General features: G+C 46.0%; 1 protein-coding gene across 2 annotated transcripts in view; it reads right to left on the bottom strand.

Moving 5' to 3' along the window:
- EVA1A (eva-1 homolog A, regulator of programmed cell death) overlaps positions 1–13,111 on the bottom strand; it is a 552,387-nt gene extending 539,276 nt beyond the window's left edge. For both annotated transcript variants that reach the window (XM_033939410.1, XM_033939411.1), the window contains exon 1: positions 12,855–13,111. In XM_033939410.1, the coding sequence (XP_033795301.1) occupies positions 12,855–12,966 (112 nt within the window). In that variant the 5' untranslated portion in view covers positions 12,967–13,111. The remainder of the gene's footprint in view (positions 1–12,854) is intronic.
- Positions 13,112–13,604: the final 493 nt, after the last annotated feature.

The following is a 13,604-nucleotide window of genomic DNA, read 5'->3' as shown; positions in this document are numbered from 1 at the left end:
TTCTAATGTTTACCCAAGGCTCATGCAGTTAACTCATGCGCAAAAGCCAAGCTAACCTGTGCATATGCCTTAGCACGCTTTGCTGCATTGACCCATTTGGGGTGCAGCATGGGCAAAACTTGCACATTACAAGTGGTGGAAATAGTTAGATTGTGAGCCTTCGGGACAGTAAGGGAATTTTTTAAGTACCTTCTTACTTCTCATTTATAATCTTAATGTATATTTTCTTCAAACCGCTTAGAACCTAACGGATGTAGCGGTATATAAGAAATAAATTACATTACATTACATTTGCACGCAGAGCATCAAAGAGGCTGGGAAAGACAGCAGAAGACAGAACAAGAACAGCAAGTGAACACTGGGGGCAGTAACTACTGGTGCCATCCCACCTGACAACAAAGGGGCTTTGTTTCCAGTGTTTAGAGAATGACACGGTGACAAAATTCATCACCGTTCCCGTCCCCGCGGATAACCGCGGGAAACCATCTTCATGTCATTCTTTAAGGAGAGAGGGAAAAATCAGAGTATAATTGGGCACAACCACTGACCCGCAAGCTTTGCTTTGAAGAATGCTGGTGTAGAAGGACTGAGGTTGAAACAGACATTACAGAATGACAGTTTCTGGTATCCAGAGTAGATATTGTGATGTCATAATGCTTCATTCCACCAGTGCCTAAGAGCCAATCACATCAGTGATGTCACAATGGCTTCATTATCCTTGGCTCACATAAGCACAGCCACTGACACGCAAGCTTTGCTTTGAAGAATGCTGGTGTAGAAGGACCGAGGTTGAAATAGACACTAAAAAAATGACATGGAATTATCTCCCACGGTTATCCTCGGGGACGGGAACGGTGATGAATTTTGTCACCATGTCATTCTCTATTTCTGATCTCTGATCCCACTGCAGCGTTGTACAGAATGTCACAAAATGTTATCAGATGTCAAACAAACCCCACTGTCATATCCTTCAACCGCATGGGAGCACTATATTCAGACTTTCACTCTTTTTGCCTTGTTGCGCTGTCTGCCTAGAACAACCTGCCTGACTCGGTACATCGGGCTCTGTCTCTGGTATTCAAATCCAGGCTGAAAACCCACTTTTTCGAAGTTGCATTTAAATCCTAATCCTACCAACTACGTAGAGGATTACAGCTGGAATGATAGACAAATATGGTACTTTAATCTAATCTAATATGTTTGTCGACAAAAAACCTCAAGTACAGAACAATCTTCCAACATAAGAACATAAGAATTGCCGCTGCTGGGTCAGACCAGTGGTCCATCATGCCCAGCAGTCTGCTCACGCGGCGGCCTTCTGGTCGAAGACCAGCACCCTAACTGAGACTAGCCCTACCACCGCACGTTCTTGATCAGCAGGAAGTTGTCTAACTTTGTCTTGAATCCCTGGAGGGTGTTTTCCCCTATAACAGCCTCTGGAAGAGTGTTCCAGTTTTCTACCACTCTCTGGGTGAAAAAGAACTTCCTTACGTTTGTACGGAATCTATCCCCTTTCAACTTTAGAGAGTGCCCTATCGTTCGCCCTACATTGGAGAAGATGAACAACCTGTCCTTTTCTACTAAGTCTATCCCCTTCAGTACCTTGAATGTTTCAATCATGTCCCCTTTCAATCTTCTCTGTTTAAGGGAGAAGAGGCCCAGTTTCTCTAATCTTTCGCTGTACGGCAGCTCCTCCAACCCCTTAACCATCTTAGTCACTCTTCTCTGGACCCTTTTGAGTAGTACCGTGTCCTTCTTCATGTACAGCAACCAGTGCTGTACGCAGTACTCATGGTGAGGGCGTACCATGGGCCGGTACAGCGGCATGATAACCTTCTCCGATCTGTTCGTGATCCCTTTCTTTATCATTCCTAGTATTCTGTTCGCTCTTTACGCCAACGCCACACATTGTGCGGACGGCTTCATTGACTTGTCGATCAGAACTCCCAAGTCCCTTTCCTTGGAGATCTCTCCAAGCACCGCCCCGGACATCCTGTATTCATGCATGAGATTTTTGCTACCGACATGCATCCATGTTCACCTTCTTAGGAGTCAAGACTTGGAATGAACTCACAGAGACAATAAGAACAGAAGCCAACCACCCTCTTTTCCAGAAGAAACTGAAAACTCTAGGCTTTGACAATCTAACTCTACGCTCGCACATGCTCTCTTACTTAGTATGACTAGGCTTTTCTTCCCCTCCCCCCTTATCTTTCCCCGCCCCTCTCATATGACCCAGCTACTCTTCTTCTCTTAAAAGTTGCCTAGAGCCTGACTTGGTTTGTGCAACACAAAAATATTAGATTAAAGTACCATATCTGTCTATCATTCCAGCTGTAATCCTCTACCCTCTCTCTACCCCTTCATCCCTTTGCTTTTCTCAACATGAGCAGCTTATATTGATTCACCATTTTGTCCACTGTCTCTGTCATAACTTTCAAGCAGGGACTGTCTCTTGCGTGTTTAATGTATAGCACTGTGTGGGTCTGGTAGCACTATAGAAATAGTAAATAGTAGTAGCAGTATTAAGTCTGAATTATCACGTACAATCTTAAGTGGGGAGGGTGTGACTGAAGATTGGAGCGTATCTTCCAGGATAGATACTGAGGTCTGAATTTGTGACTACACCACTATTCACTAGTAAAAGTCCCATAAATTTTAAGTGGTAGCAGTGAATGGTTTCTCTCTTACCTGCAAGCAGAGCTAAATCCAAACGGCTGCACTGCCTTTAGAAGGGGATCAGAGTATCAGCGGTATCATTTTGGATTTGGCACTCCTGCTGGAGGGAGGAAAAATCAGCTCTTTGCTGATGGCAAAGATTAAGCAAACTGGGAGTGGGTGAAAATTTTGGAGGCCATTTTAAAGACTAGGGTTCGAGGCTATGATTTTTTTTTTGTTCCAGGGTGTGTTTGCAGTATCAAAACCTGGATTTTTATTAGTGGTGGGTGGCAGAGATGCCCAGTACTGATGAACCCTCCCCCTCGCCTTCTCCTGTTAGGTCTCCTGCAGGTCAACGTGGGCCACAGATGCTAAATGCAGAACACTGCTTCGTTACGACAACTTAACATATGTGTTTTAATGCAACAGCATTCTGCATCTCATTAAGGGGTTTGTGTTTAATACACAACATGCAGGGCCAGTCTTAAGCGGGGGCCACAGGGGCAGCCACACAGGGACCTGCACCTAATTGAGTCATCTTTGCACCTGGTAGCTGGTCAAAAGTTAAAGCATCTTTTCCCTTTCCCTCTCTTTCCCCTCCCCCATGGCAGTTGTGCTTCTCAGCACTGACATTCCATATTCCTCCCCCTATACCACTGGCATATTTCTACCAGAACATAATGTTAATATATTTAACCTATTTTAATAAAATGTTGTTTAAATATAAGCTAATGTTTTATTTCTAATTCACTGTAATAAGTGATACATCTCAGTCCGAGTTTGGATGTTTTGTGAAGCGAGTTCAAAAATCGAGTAGAGAAAATGGTCATTTTTTACATCTTTTTTTCTAGACATGTTTACCTCAGTGTGTCAATCTTTTGTTGTTTTTTTTGGATCTTGGAAAAAGTGGACGCACCGAAAGTTAAGCCCCGCCACCTTTTGCCAGCGCACGCAACCTTAACCAGTGAAGTTCTCAGCACAACGGCCCCACAACACGGCGCGATGTATATAAAGTAAAGTGGGAGGGTTCTCCCTCCACGCCCCCCCCCCCCCCGTCGGAGCACCCAAAAAAGATTATAAAAAAGAGGATATGAAACTTAACATTATAAAAAAATAGGATAAACTGTCGACCATTTTTTTTAAGGGCTCCGACGGGGGGGGGGGCGGGGGGGGGGAACCCCCCCCCACACACTTTACTTTCTACAGATCGCGCCTCTTTTTATAATTTTTTTTGGGTGGCGGGGGTTAACTTTTTGGCGGGGCTTATCTGGAAAAGATCCGGGTTTTTTTACCTTCTTTCGAAAGAGAATACAGTGGTGCCTCACACAACGAACTTAATTGGTTCCAGGAGCAAGTTTGTTATGCGAAAAGTTCGTTATGTGAAACGCGTTTTCCCATAACAATACATGTTAAAAAAAATAATTCGTTCTGTAGCATAAAATATGCTAAGATGACATAAAAAAAGATAAATTTGTTATTATTTTTATTTAGATACATCTAAAAACATAATTGTTTTTTAAAACAACACACATTTTTTAAATTTAAAGACAGACTAAGTAGAGTCTAATTTTACAGTGAGAGAGGGCAGAGTCTCAGCGGCAAAAACTGGGACTTAACTGTTCATTTTTATTTTTTTTTCTAGCATCGGGGAAGCGGCGAGAGTAGCTCCGCCCCCCCCCCCCCAACGCATCAGTAGTAGGCGCCGGGCCCCTGCGAGCCGACGGTCCGCCACTGCACAGGGAGCCAGGCGGAGAGAGGGCAGTTAAGCGCAGTGCCTGCGCGGAAGGATGCAGCTCGGGCGACTTCGTTGTGTGAAACGAAGTTCGTTGTAGGAAGCAAGACATGAAGTTCGTTGTGTGCAGCGTTCGCTGTGCGAGGCGTTCGTTATGCGAGGCACCACTGTACATCCAAACGAAAAATGCACAAAACAAGCCATTGTAGATTGGCCACACACGTCCCAGGAGAGCAGTGGGGCACTTTAGGGGCACTGCAGTGAACATCTCATCAAATGTCCCAGGTACACATATCACTGTAAACTCCCTTATGGTATATAGTGAGCCCCTGAAAACCTACTGGACCCAACTGTACACTACACTTATGCCTGCAGGTGTCACCTATATCAGTGTTTCTCAACTCAGTCCTTGAGTACCCCTCTGGCCAGTCGGGATTTCAGGATATCCACAGTGAATATGCATAAACTTGATTTGCATACACTGCTTCCATTATATGCATATTTCTTTCATGCATATTCATTGTGGCTATCTTGAAAATCTGACTGGCCAGGGGGTACTCCAGGACTGAGTTGAGAAACACTGACCTATATGATGGTACAGTAGGTTTTGGCTGGCTCACACTCTCTACTAGAGAATGACACGGTGGATGTTACCTGCGGCTAGCCGCAAGTAGCCACGGGTAACCCGCCAAAACGGTGGAGGGGGGAAAGGTGCTTACCGCAGGTACGGGGACAAGGCCATCCACCGCCCTGTAGAGTGCTGAATGGCCTTGATCCCACAGTTAAGGGAGGGAACGCACGCAGCCCCCCTCCCTCCTTCCTACCTCCCCACCCACCCAAATCTATCTATCTCCCTCCCTCCCCCTTACCTTCGCAGCATGTTTTAAGGTTGCAGACTTATTGAAAGCCGCCGAAGCGTACGTGCAGTCGAGTGCGTTTGTGGGCAGAAGCTTCTCCTCCGACGCATCTACCACCCTTTCTGTAAAAAAGTATTTCCTTATAGAAACATGATGGCAGATAAAGGCCAAATGGCCCATCCAGTCTGCCCATCTGCAGTAACCATTATCTCTTTCTCTCTTTGTTTAAATAAATCCCTAGCACTTCATTTGAAATCATAATCTCCAAGTGGGAACTCTTCAAACCGGTCCACACAGGGCCCCACAATTGCTAAGACTGGCCCTGGCAACATGTTAAAATTGACATGCAATGCTTGTTCTCTGTTAGTGTTGAAACCTGTTAGTACAGAGAAAGTTAAATGTTCAGTTTCCAGGTCACAGACCAAGCTTTTAACAACAATTAGTAGAAGACACACCCAGGTAATCAATGTATAAGAAGCCAGTAAAGAAATCCAAATAGGAAAGAAGCATCTTTATGAGTGCAAGCATAAATCTCTAGCTATTCTACATTGAAACAATCTGTACTGTCAACTATGGTATTACAAACAGTTTAAGATAATTCAACCAGCTCCTAAAAACAAAAGCCTTTTCTTCCTGTTATCTATCAGTTTTTATGGTTTTCAAACAAGTTTCCTCCTTATTCAATCCCCACATTATAAACCCAAGTAAATCAGAAGTCAGTGTGCGACTGTGATCAGAAACAAAATGTCCGCATTACAGTGGAACCTGGAAGGCAGAGCTACAGCACAAAGTTTATTTGAGGAAGGAGGAGATGCAGAAATGTTTTATAGTCCAGAAACCATATTTACAAAAAGTGATCCAAATATGTTTGGAGAAAAGGCGAGGAACAAAGAATGAAAATCTAGCCATAAGTGCAACACAGGAAGAAATGCAGTCAAGAGACACACAAGTTGACATCTAAGAATCAAGTTAGCGCTGCTGCTCTGAAAGAGATCAAATTGGGGCTATGGAATGGATGCACTCTGTACGACTTGCTCACTGCTGCCCCCTATCCCACCTGCTTCGCTACCACCAATGAGAGGAGACAATGGTCTGTGACTTACGTTTACTTCTTAATTGCAACCGGTGTAGCAACACAAGTCATACAAGCCGTACAAGTCCCTAGCTTAAGGAAATTAAAACTTGCATTTTTATACAGAATATACTTATAAGAATGGATGTCAAAGAGAGAATTATTTAGACCAGGGCTGCTCAATTCCAGTCCTCGAGATCTACTGCAGGCCAGGTTTTTAGGTTATCCACAATGAATATGCAAGAGAGAGATGTGCCTGCACTGCCTTCTTGGTATGCAAATCTCTCTCATGCATATTCATTGTGGATATCCTGAAAACCTGGCCTGCCAGTAGATCTCGAGGACTGGAATTGGGCAGCCCTCATTTAGATGGTATACAAGGTGAGGCAGCTCAAGATGACTTTTCTTCCAGTAACATATCCTGCAAGTCAGTACAGAGTTAATATTAAAATAGGCTTCACAAAATCTTGTGCCTTCTGTTTTTATTCACAATGCTAGGCCTCGTAAGAAGTGTCAGATATAACTTTTAAAGAATTATCACACTGTCATTACAGCAACCTCAAAGCCGTTGGCATACCATAGTTACCATTCCAGTAAAGGCCTTATACAAAAGAAATTTTCATTTCTGCATCTCAGATTACATAGTACACGGTGTTAAAAAAAAAAAACAAAAAAAAAAAACAGTGATCTTATATTCAATCAATTTTTCTTTTCAGTGCAAGCTGTGAAACTTCCACTTGGCTTTCCACAGTAACCTGTTTAGCTGGCTTCCTAGCTACTTAATGACTTATTTCAAAGCACTAGGTTCTCACAGCACTCCTTGCTGGCCAAGTTGGCAATCCCTTGCAAGTCTCTACATTCCAATGCAAAAGTGAGAGTCCTGGAGGCCAGTCACATCAATGAATCACATTGTTACTAGAGGCGCACCAGATGCACTCACCCAAAGCTAGGGCATAACTTACAAAGCAGAACACCAAGGAAAAACTGCTGGGTTAGGAAGTGCAGAGCTCAAGAGTCACTTGTCCTTCTCTCCTTGACAAATCAAAGCATGTGTTGAGACATTCCTGGCCACTTTTACTGCAATAGTTACCCGGTTTAATCTGACGCTTTCCTCATAAGACTGTCTCTTAGTCCTTGTTCTGCCTAACTCCCTTTCTCTCCTAAATGAAGGACAGTTTAAAGGCCCCTGCTAGAGCAGCCTTGGGTCTGGGTAGATGAGAGCCTACACTCTAATTCCAGATAATGCATAGAGGCCCTTAGAGGTTTCTACTGTGGCCCAGAGCGCTAAATGCTCCAACCTGCTCATAGGAATTTTATGTGCTTCGGAGCCAGGGCGCAAACCTCTACTGTAGCATAGTAAAAGCCTATTCTTTAGCCCAGCAGTGGGCAACCACAGTTATTGAGGGCCACAACTCTGTCCAATTTTCAATTTTTCCACAAGAAATACGGGTGAAGTTGATTTGCATTGTGCTGCTTCCACTGTATGCATATAGATCTCATGCATATTCATAGTAGAAATCTTGAAACCCGACTGGGTTGCCAACCCTTCGTTAGCCCTGCGATCTCAAGACAGATTGCAAAAACGCAGAAACATAGATTGGGCGTAGTCATTTCTAAAAATTTCTACAGTTTAAAGCAACAAAATTGCAAGAAAAAAAAAATGTTCAACTAAAACGTTTTCAAATCACAACAAAGATAAATAACTGTTTCTCAATGAAAAAGGAGGGAATATTCCATATACGTGTTGATTAATAACCAAATACTAATGTTCTTTTAGGGTTCCTTTAACTAAGGTGCGCTAGCGTTTTTAGCGCACGCAGGAAATTACTGTGCACTACGCTTCTAGAACTAACGCCAGCTCAATGCTGGCATTACGGTCTAGTGCGCGTGGCAATGTACTGCGTACTATTCCACGCGTTATAGCCCTAACACGGCTTAGTAAAAGGAGCCCTTAGTTTCAGGAAAATATAATGTCGCACAATTATTTGACTGTAATGTTCTCTTAGACCAGGGGTAGGAAACTCCGGTCCTCGAGAGCCGTATTCCAGTTGGGTTTTCAGGATTTCCCCAATGAATATGCATGAGATCTATTTGCATGCACCTCTTTCAATGCATATTCATTGGGGAAATCCTGAAAACCCGATTGGAATACGGCTCTCGAGGACCGGAGTTCCCTACCCCTGTATTAGACTATGGAAAAGAAAGAAAAAAAGATCATATATGCTGGTACAAGTTCAGGTAGAATTTTAAAGACAAAACAGCAGACTTGATTTTGAATTCAGGCCTCTAAAAGCAACCAATGAAGATATACGTACACAATCAGGGCGAGTCGATCATGCTTTTGCAAGTACCTTCTCCTCTCCCTAGAACCTCTAAAATACCTAGCTTTTAATTGCCCCAAATATTATCTAGAATGGATAGGAGGAGACAAGTTCTGCCTATGAAAAACACGGGCATACAGTCACTTTTGGGAAGGGGTAAAACGCGGACCTCACAGATCTAAACCCGCACGTCCTTAAAAATCTGCCACTTGTAGTTAGTTTCTGGCTCTGACAGACCTCGATGACAATTTAGCGCTGACGGATCCTTTTCAGCTTAGGGAGGGAAAAGTATTAGGATCCGTCAGCGCTAAAATGTCACCGAGGTCTGTCAGAGCCAGAGACTAAAAGTGGCGCGGCTACTTTGCTGGCAATAATTGAATGTTTATAGAGCCCGGACGGTTGGGCCGGGTCCCCGCCACTGGTATCTTTTGCAGGAGAGATTTTCTGCAAAACTTCATTAAGGGGAATGGTTTTAGTCTCTGGCTCTGACAGACCTCGGTGACATTTTAGCGCTGACGGATCCTAATACTTTTCCCTCCCTATGCTGAGACGGATCCGTCAGAGCTAAATTGTCATCGAGGCCTGTCAGAGCCAGAAACTTAACTACAAGTGGCCCGGACCTCAGATTTTTAAGGACGTGCGGGTTTAGGTCCGCGTTTTACCCCTTCTGTCACTTTTGTATTCTGCACCGGGATTGTTCACTGTTCAATAAAAGCCCTTGTCCAAAGCTCAGGGCCAGTGTTAACCAGGACCACTACTGCCTGAGCCCCTATAGACCACAAATCTGACAAAACGGAAGAGGACACAGCTTGTCAACGGGTTTTCATGCCCTGGACCTCTGCATCTCGAACAACAGCCCTGCCAGAGCATCTGCCTCAATAAATACAATTCATCTTTAAGGTGCCACCGGCCTCTTTATCGTTCGTCCCATGTTCTCGGTTGCAGGGGGATCGTGCTTACACTGGGTGACAGACAAAAGTGCTCAGGGCTGACGATTAGCTCCTAAGGGCTCCTTTTGCTAAGCAGCGTTAGCGTTTTTTAGCGCAGGCAGCATTTTAGCGCGCGCTAAACCCGCGCTACGCGGCCAGAACTAACGCCAGCTCAATGCTGGCGTTAGCGTCTAGCACACGCGGCAATTTAGCGTGCGCTATTCCGCCCGCATTAATGCCCTAACGCGGCTTAGTAAAAGGAGCTCTAAGTGTGCGTTTTCTCCTTCCCCCCCCCCCTCCCCACTCCATTGGTGAGTTTCTAAAAGAAGAAAGCAGAGCTAAGGCAGGACTCTCCAAGATCTGGGACCTGAAAATGCTTCAGTACTTCCCATCCAACTGTGAATGGCATCGCCGAGCTGATCAGTTCTCAGCCCCCTTCCCCAGAGGGACTGAATTACAAGCAGCTCCATGCCTTGTGTGTTGGAGTTTTTTTTTTTTTTCCATTCTGGTTCAAAGAACTGACCCTACTGTATTCTGCTTCTCCACTTTCAATAACCCCCCCCCCCCCATACACCCACACAAAAATATTCTTTCCAACACACAACAGTGCACCTGTTCTTGGGTCTTGCTGTATTTGACATGTTTATGCTTTGTGTTTTACCGTTTGATTAATAGCGCTGTTTGTACGCTTTATATGCTGAAGTTTAAATAAACAACGTAATGCACCGTTTAGGCCGGGGTGTCCAACCTTTCGGCTTCTCTGGGCCACATGGGCCGAACAAAAAGTTTTCTGGGGCCGCAAAAAAAAGCGCAAACGCTGCAGCAAGACAGAGGAAGGAGCCGGCGAGACGGTAAACACCCGTGGGCAGCAGAGGAAAACGCTGCGTCGCCCACAAACGGGGCCGCACAAAATGCTTTGCGGGGCCACAGGTTGGACACCTCTGGTTTACAGCAAGGTGTGGACTACTGGGCTCCCCAAACCAGCTTTTTTCACGGTGAAGGGGGTGAATCAAATGTGCCTACCGAGGTACCCAGAAGCAAGCGCTGAAGACAGGTAATCCCAAACTTCCACTGGTCAGTTTGTGCCATGGCTGGATTCTGAGCAACCCTTACCTCCAGTGCAAGAACTTAAACCCTGGTGGCTTCTTTAATAAAAGTCATACAGCTGGGAGGCTCTGCACAGATTTCCAGACCTGCCTGATCAAAGGTGATCATCTTATGGCAGGGGTGTCAAGGTCCCTCCTCAAGGGGCCGCAATCTAGTCGGGTTTTCAGGATTTCTCCAATGAATATGCGTGAGATCTATTAGCATACAATGAAAGAAGTGCATGCAAAAAGATCTCACGCACATTCATGGGCAGAAATCCTGAAAACCCGACTGGATTGCGGCCCTCGAGGAGGAATTTTGACATCCCTGTCTTATGGGAACCACTCTCTCTGCTCTAGGCCAGGGATCTCAAAGTCCCTCCTTGAGGGCCGCAATCCAGTCGGGTTTTCAGGGTTTCCCTAATGAATATGGATTGAAAGCAGTGCATGCACATAGATCTCATGCATATTCATTGGGGAAATCCTGAAAACCCGACTGGATTGGAGGGACTTTAACATCTCCGCCTTAATGGGTCAGATCAGGGGTCTCAAAGTCCCTCCTTGAGAGCCGCAATCCAGTCATGTTTTCAGGATTTCCCCAATGAATATGCATTGAAAGCAGTGCGTGCACATAGATCTCATGCATATTCATTGGGGAAATCCTGAAAACCCGACTGGATTGGAGGGACTTTAACATCTCCGCCTTAATGGGTCAGATCAGGGGTCTCAAAGTCCCTCCTTGAGAGCCGCAATCCAGTCGTGTTTTCAGGATTTCCCCAATGAATATGCATTGAAAGCAGTGCGTGCACATAGATCTCATGCATATTCATTGGGGAAATCCTGAAAACCCGACTGGATTGCGGCCCTCAAGGAGGGACTTTGAGACCCCTGCTCAAGGCTGAAGGGAAGGGGTAGATCCGCGAGATCCGTGTTTTACCCCTTCCCTAGGCTGAGCCCAATTTGGCGGGAAGGGGTAAAACGCGGACCTTACGGACCTGAGGGGTAAAACGCGGACCTCGCGGATCTAAACCCGCACGTCCTTAAAAATTTGAGGTCTGTGCCGCTTGTAGTTAAGTTTCTGGCTCTGACAGACCTCGGTGACAATTTAGCGCTGACTGAACCATCTCAGCATAGGGAGGGAAAAGTATTAGGATCTGTCAGCGCTACAATGTCATCGAGGTCTCTCAGAGCTGATGTACTGGGGCTGCAGGAAACCAGTTTAAAGGATTCGTTTTAGAGCCGCTCCAGCACTAGTCTGGCTCCGACAGACCTCGGTGACATTTTAGCGCTGACGGATCCTAATACTTTTCCCTCCCTATGCTGAGACAGATCCGTCAGAGCTAAATTGTCATCGAGGTCTGTCAGAGCCAGAGCTCTAAAACAAATCCTTTAAACTGGTTTCCTGCAGCCCCGGTACATCAGCTCTGACAGACCTCGGTGACATTTTAGCGCTGACGGATCCTAATACTTTTCCCTCCCTATGCTGAGATGGATCAGTCAGCGCTAAATTGTCACCGAGGTCTGTCAGAGCCAGAAACTAACTACAAACGGCATAGACCTCAGATTTTTAAGGACGTGCGGGTTTAGATCCGCGAGGTCCGTCGGGTCCGTGTTTTACCACTTCCCGGGAAAGAATTAGGATCCGTCAGCGCTAAAATGTCACCGATGTCTGTCAGAGTCAGAAACTTAACTACAAGCGGCACAGACCTCAGATTTTTAAGGACGTGCGGGTTTAGATCCGCGAGGTCCGCGTTTTACCCCCTCAGGTCCCTAAGGTCCGTGTACAAACGGCACGGACCTGAGATTAAGGACGTGCGGGTTTAGATCCGCGAGGTCCGTCGGGTCCGTGTTTTACCCCTTCCCCGATTTGGCTGCCTTTAGTACAAAACACTAGAGCACCTGGTTGGAGGAGACCTTTAGAGCCCGATCACTGTCACTGGGCTACTGAAAAGCTCCCAAACCTTTCTGCATGTTATGGACGCGAAAGTTCGTCCATTCTGCCCCATCAATGAAAAGCAGTAACAGATCCCGATGACTACGAAAAGAGCGAGAGAGTTTCACACTTTCCTTTAAGAAAACGCGCGATCAGACGAGTAACGCTGGAATCTCACCGTCAAGTGAATGGACAGAAAAAAAGTTTACAGATGCTTTTTTTTTTTTGTGCCTTTTGCAAGAGCCTCGAGAGCAGCTTCTGCCCTACCTGAGAACTCCGAAGACGCCTTGGCCAAGTGGCTGAACACGGCGAGACACATGATTCCTCCCAGCAAAGCCTTGGACGGGGATGGGGAGGACAACGCGTCCGAGCAACGCATCCTCGGCTTTCGCTCGGTCCGGCGCTCTTCAAGGCTCGCTCGCCGCCCTGCTCCGAGAAGCCGCGGCCGCTAGTCCCATGGCATGAGCTCGGGGGCCGGCGACCCAGCGACACTCCGCAGCCCTCCCTGGGAGAGAACGAGAGCGGGAGCTCGCGCCGGATCTACCTGAGCGGGACTGGCTGCCCCAGGGTCCTAAGTCCCTCCCGCGCACAAGGGGAAGAAATCAGATGACCTAGTTTGATCGTTCCTAACAGGTTTTGTTTCGTTTCTTACATTTCTCTGAATGTGGAAAAGAAAGCATAAGAACAGCCTTAATGCAGGGGCGGCAAAGGCCCTCCTCGAGGGCCGCAATCCAGTCGGGTTTTCAGGATTTCCCCCAATGAATATGCATGAGATCTATTAGCATACAATGAAAGCAGGGCATGCAAATAGATCTCATGCATATTCTTTGGGGGAAATCCTGAAAACCCGACTGGATTGGAGGGACTTTGACATCTCCGCCTTAATGGGTCAGATCAGGGGTCTCAAAGTCCCGCCTTGAGAGCCGCAATCCAGTCGGGTTTTCAGGATTTCCCCAATGAATATGCATGCAAATAGATCTCATGCATATTCATTGGGGGAAATCCTGAAAACCCGAC

Source organism: Geotrypetes seraphini, chromosome 3, assembly GCF_902459505.1.
Source record: "Geotrypetes seraphini chromosome 3, aGeoSer1.1, whole genome shotgun sequence".
Taxonomy (NCBI): domain Eukaryota; kingdom Metazoa; phylum Chordata; class Amphibia; order Gymnophiona; family Dermophiidae; genus Geotrypetes; species Geotrypetes seraphini.
This window is presented reverse-complemented; position numbering and strand designations above follow the sequence as displayed.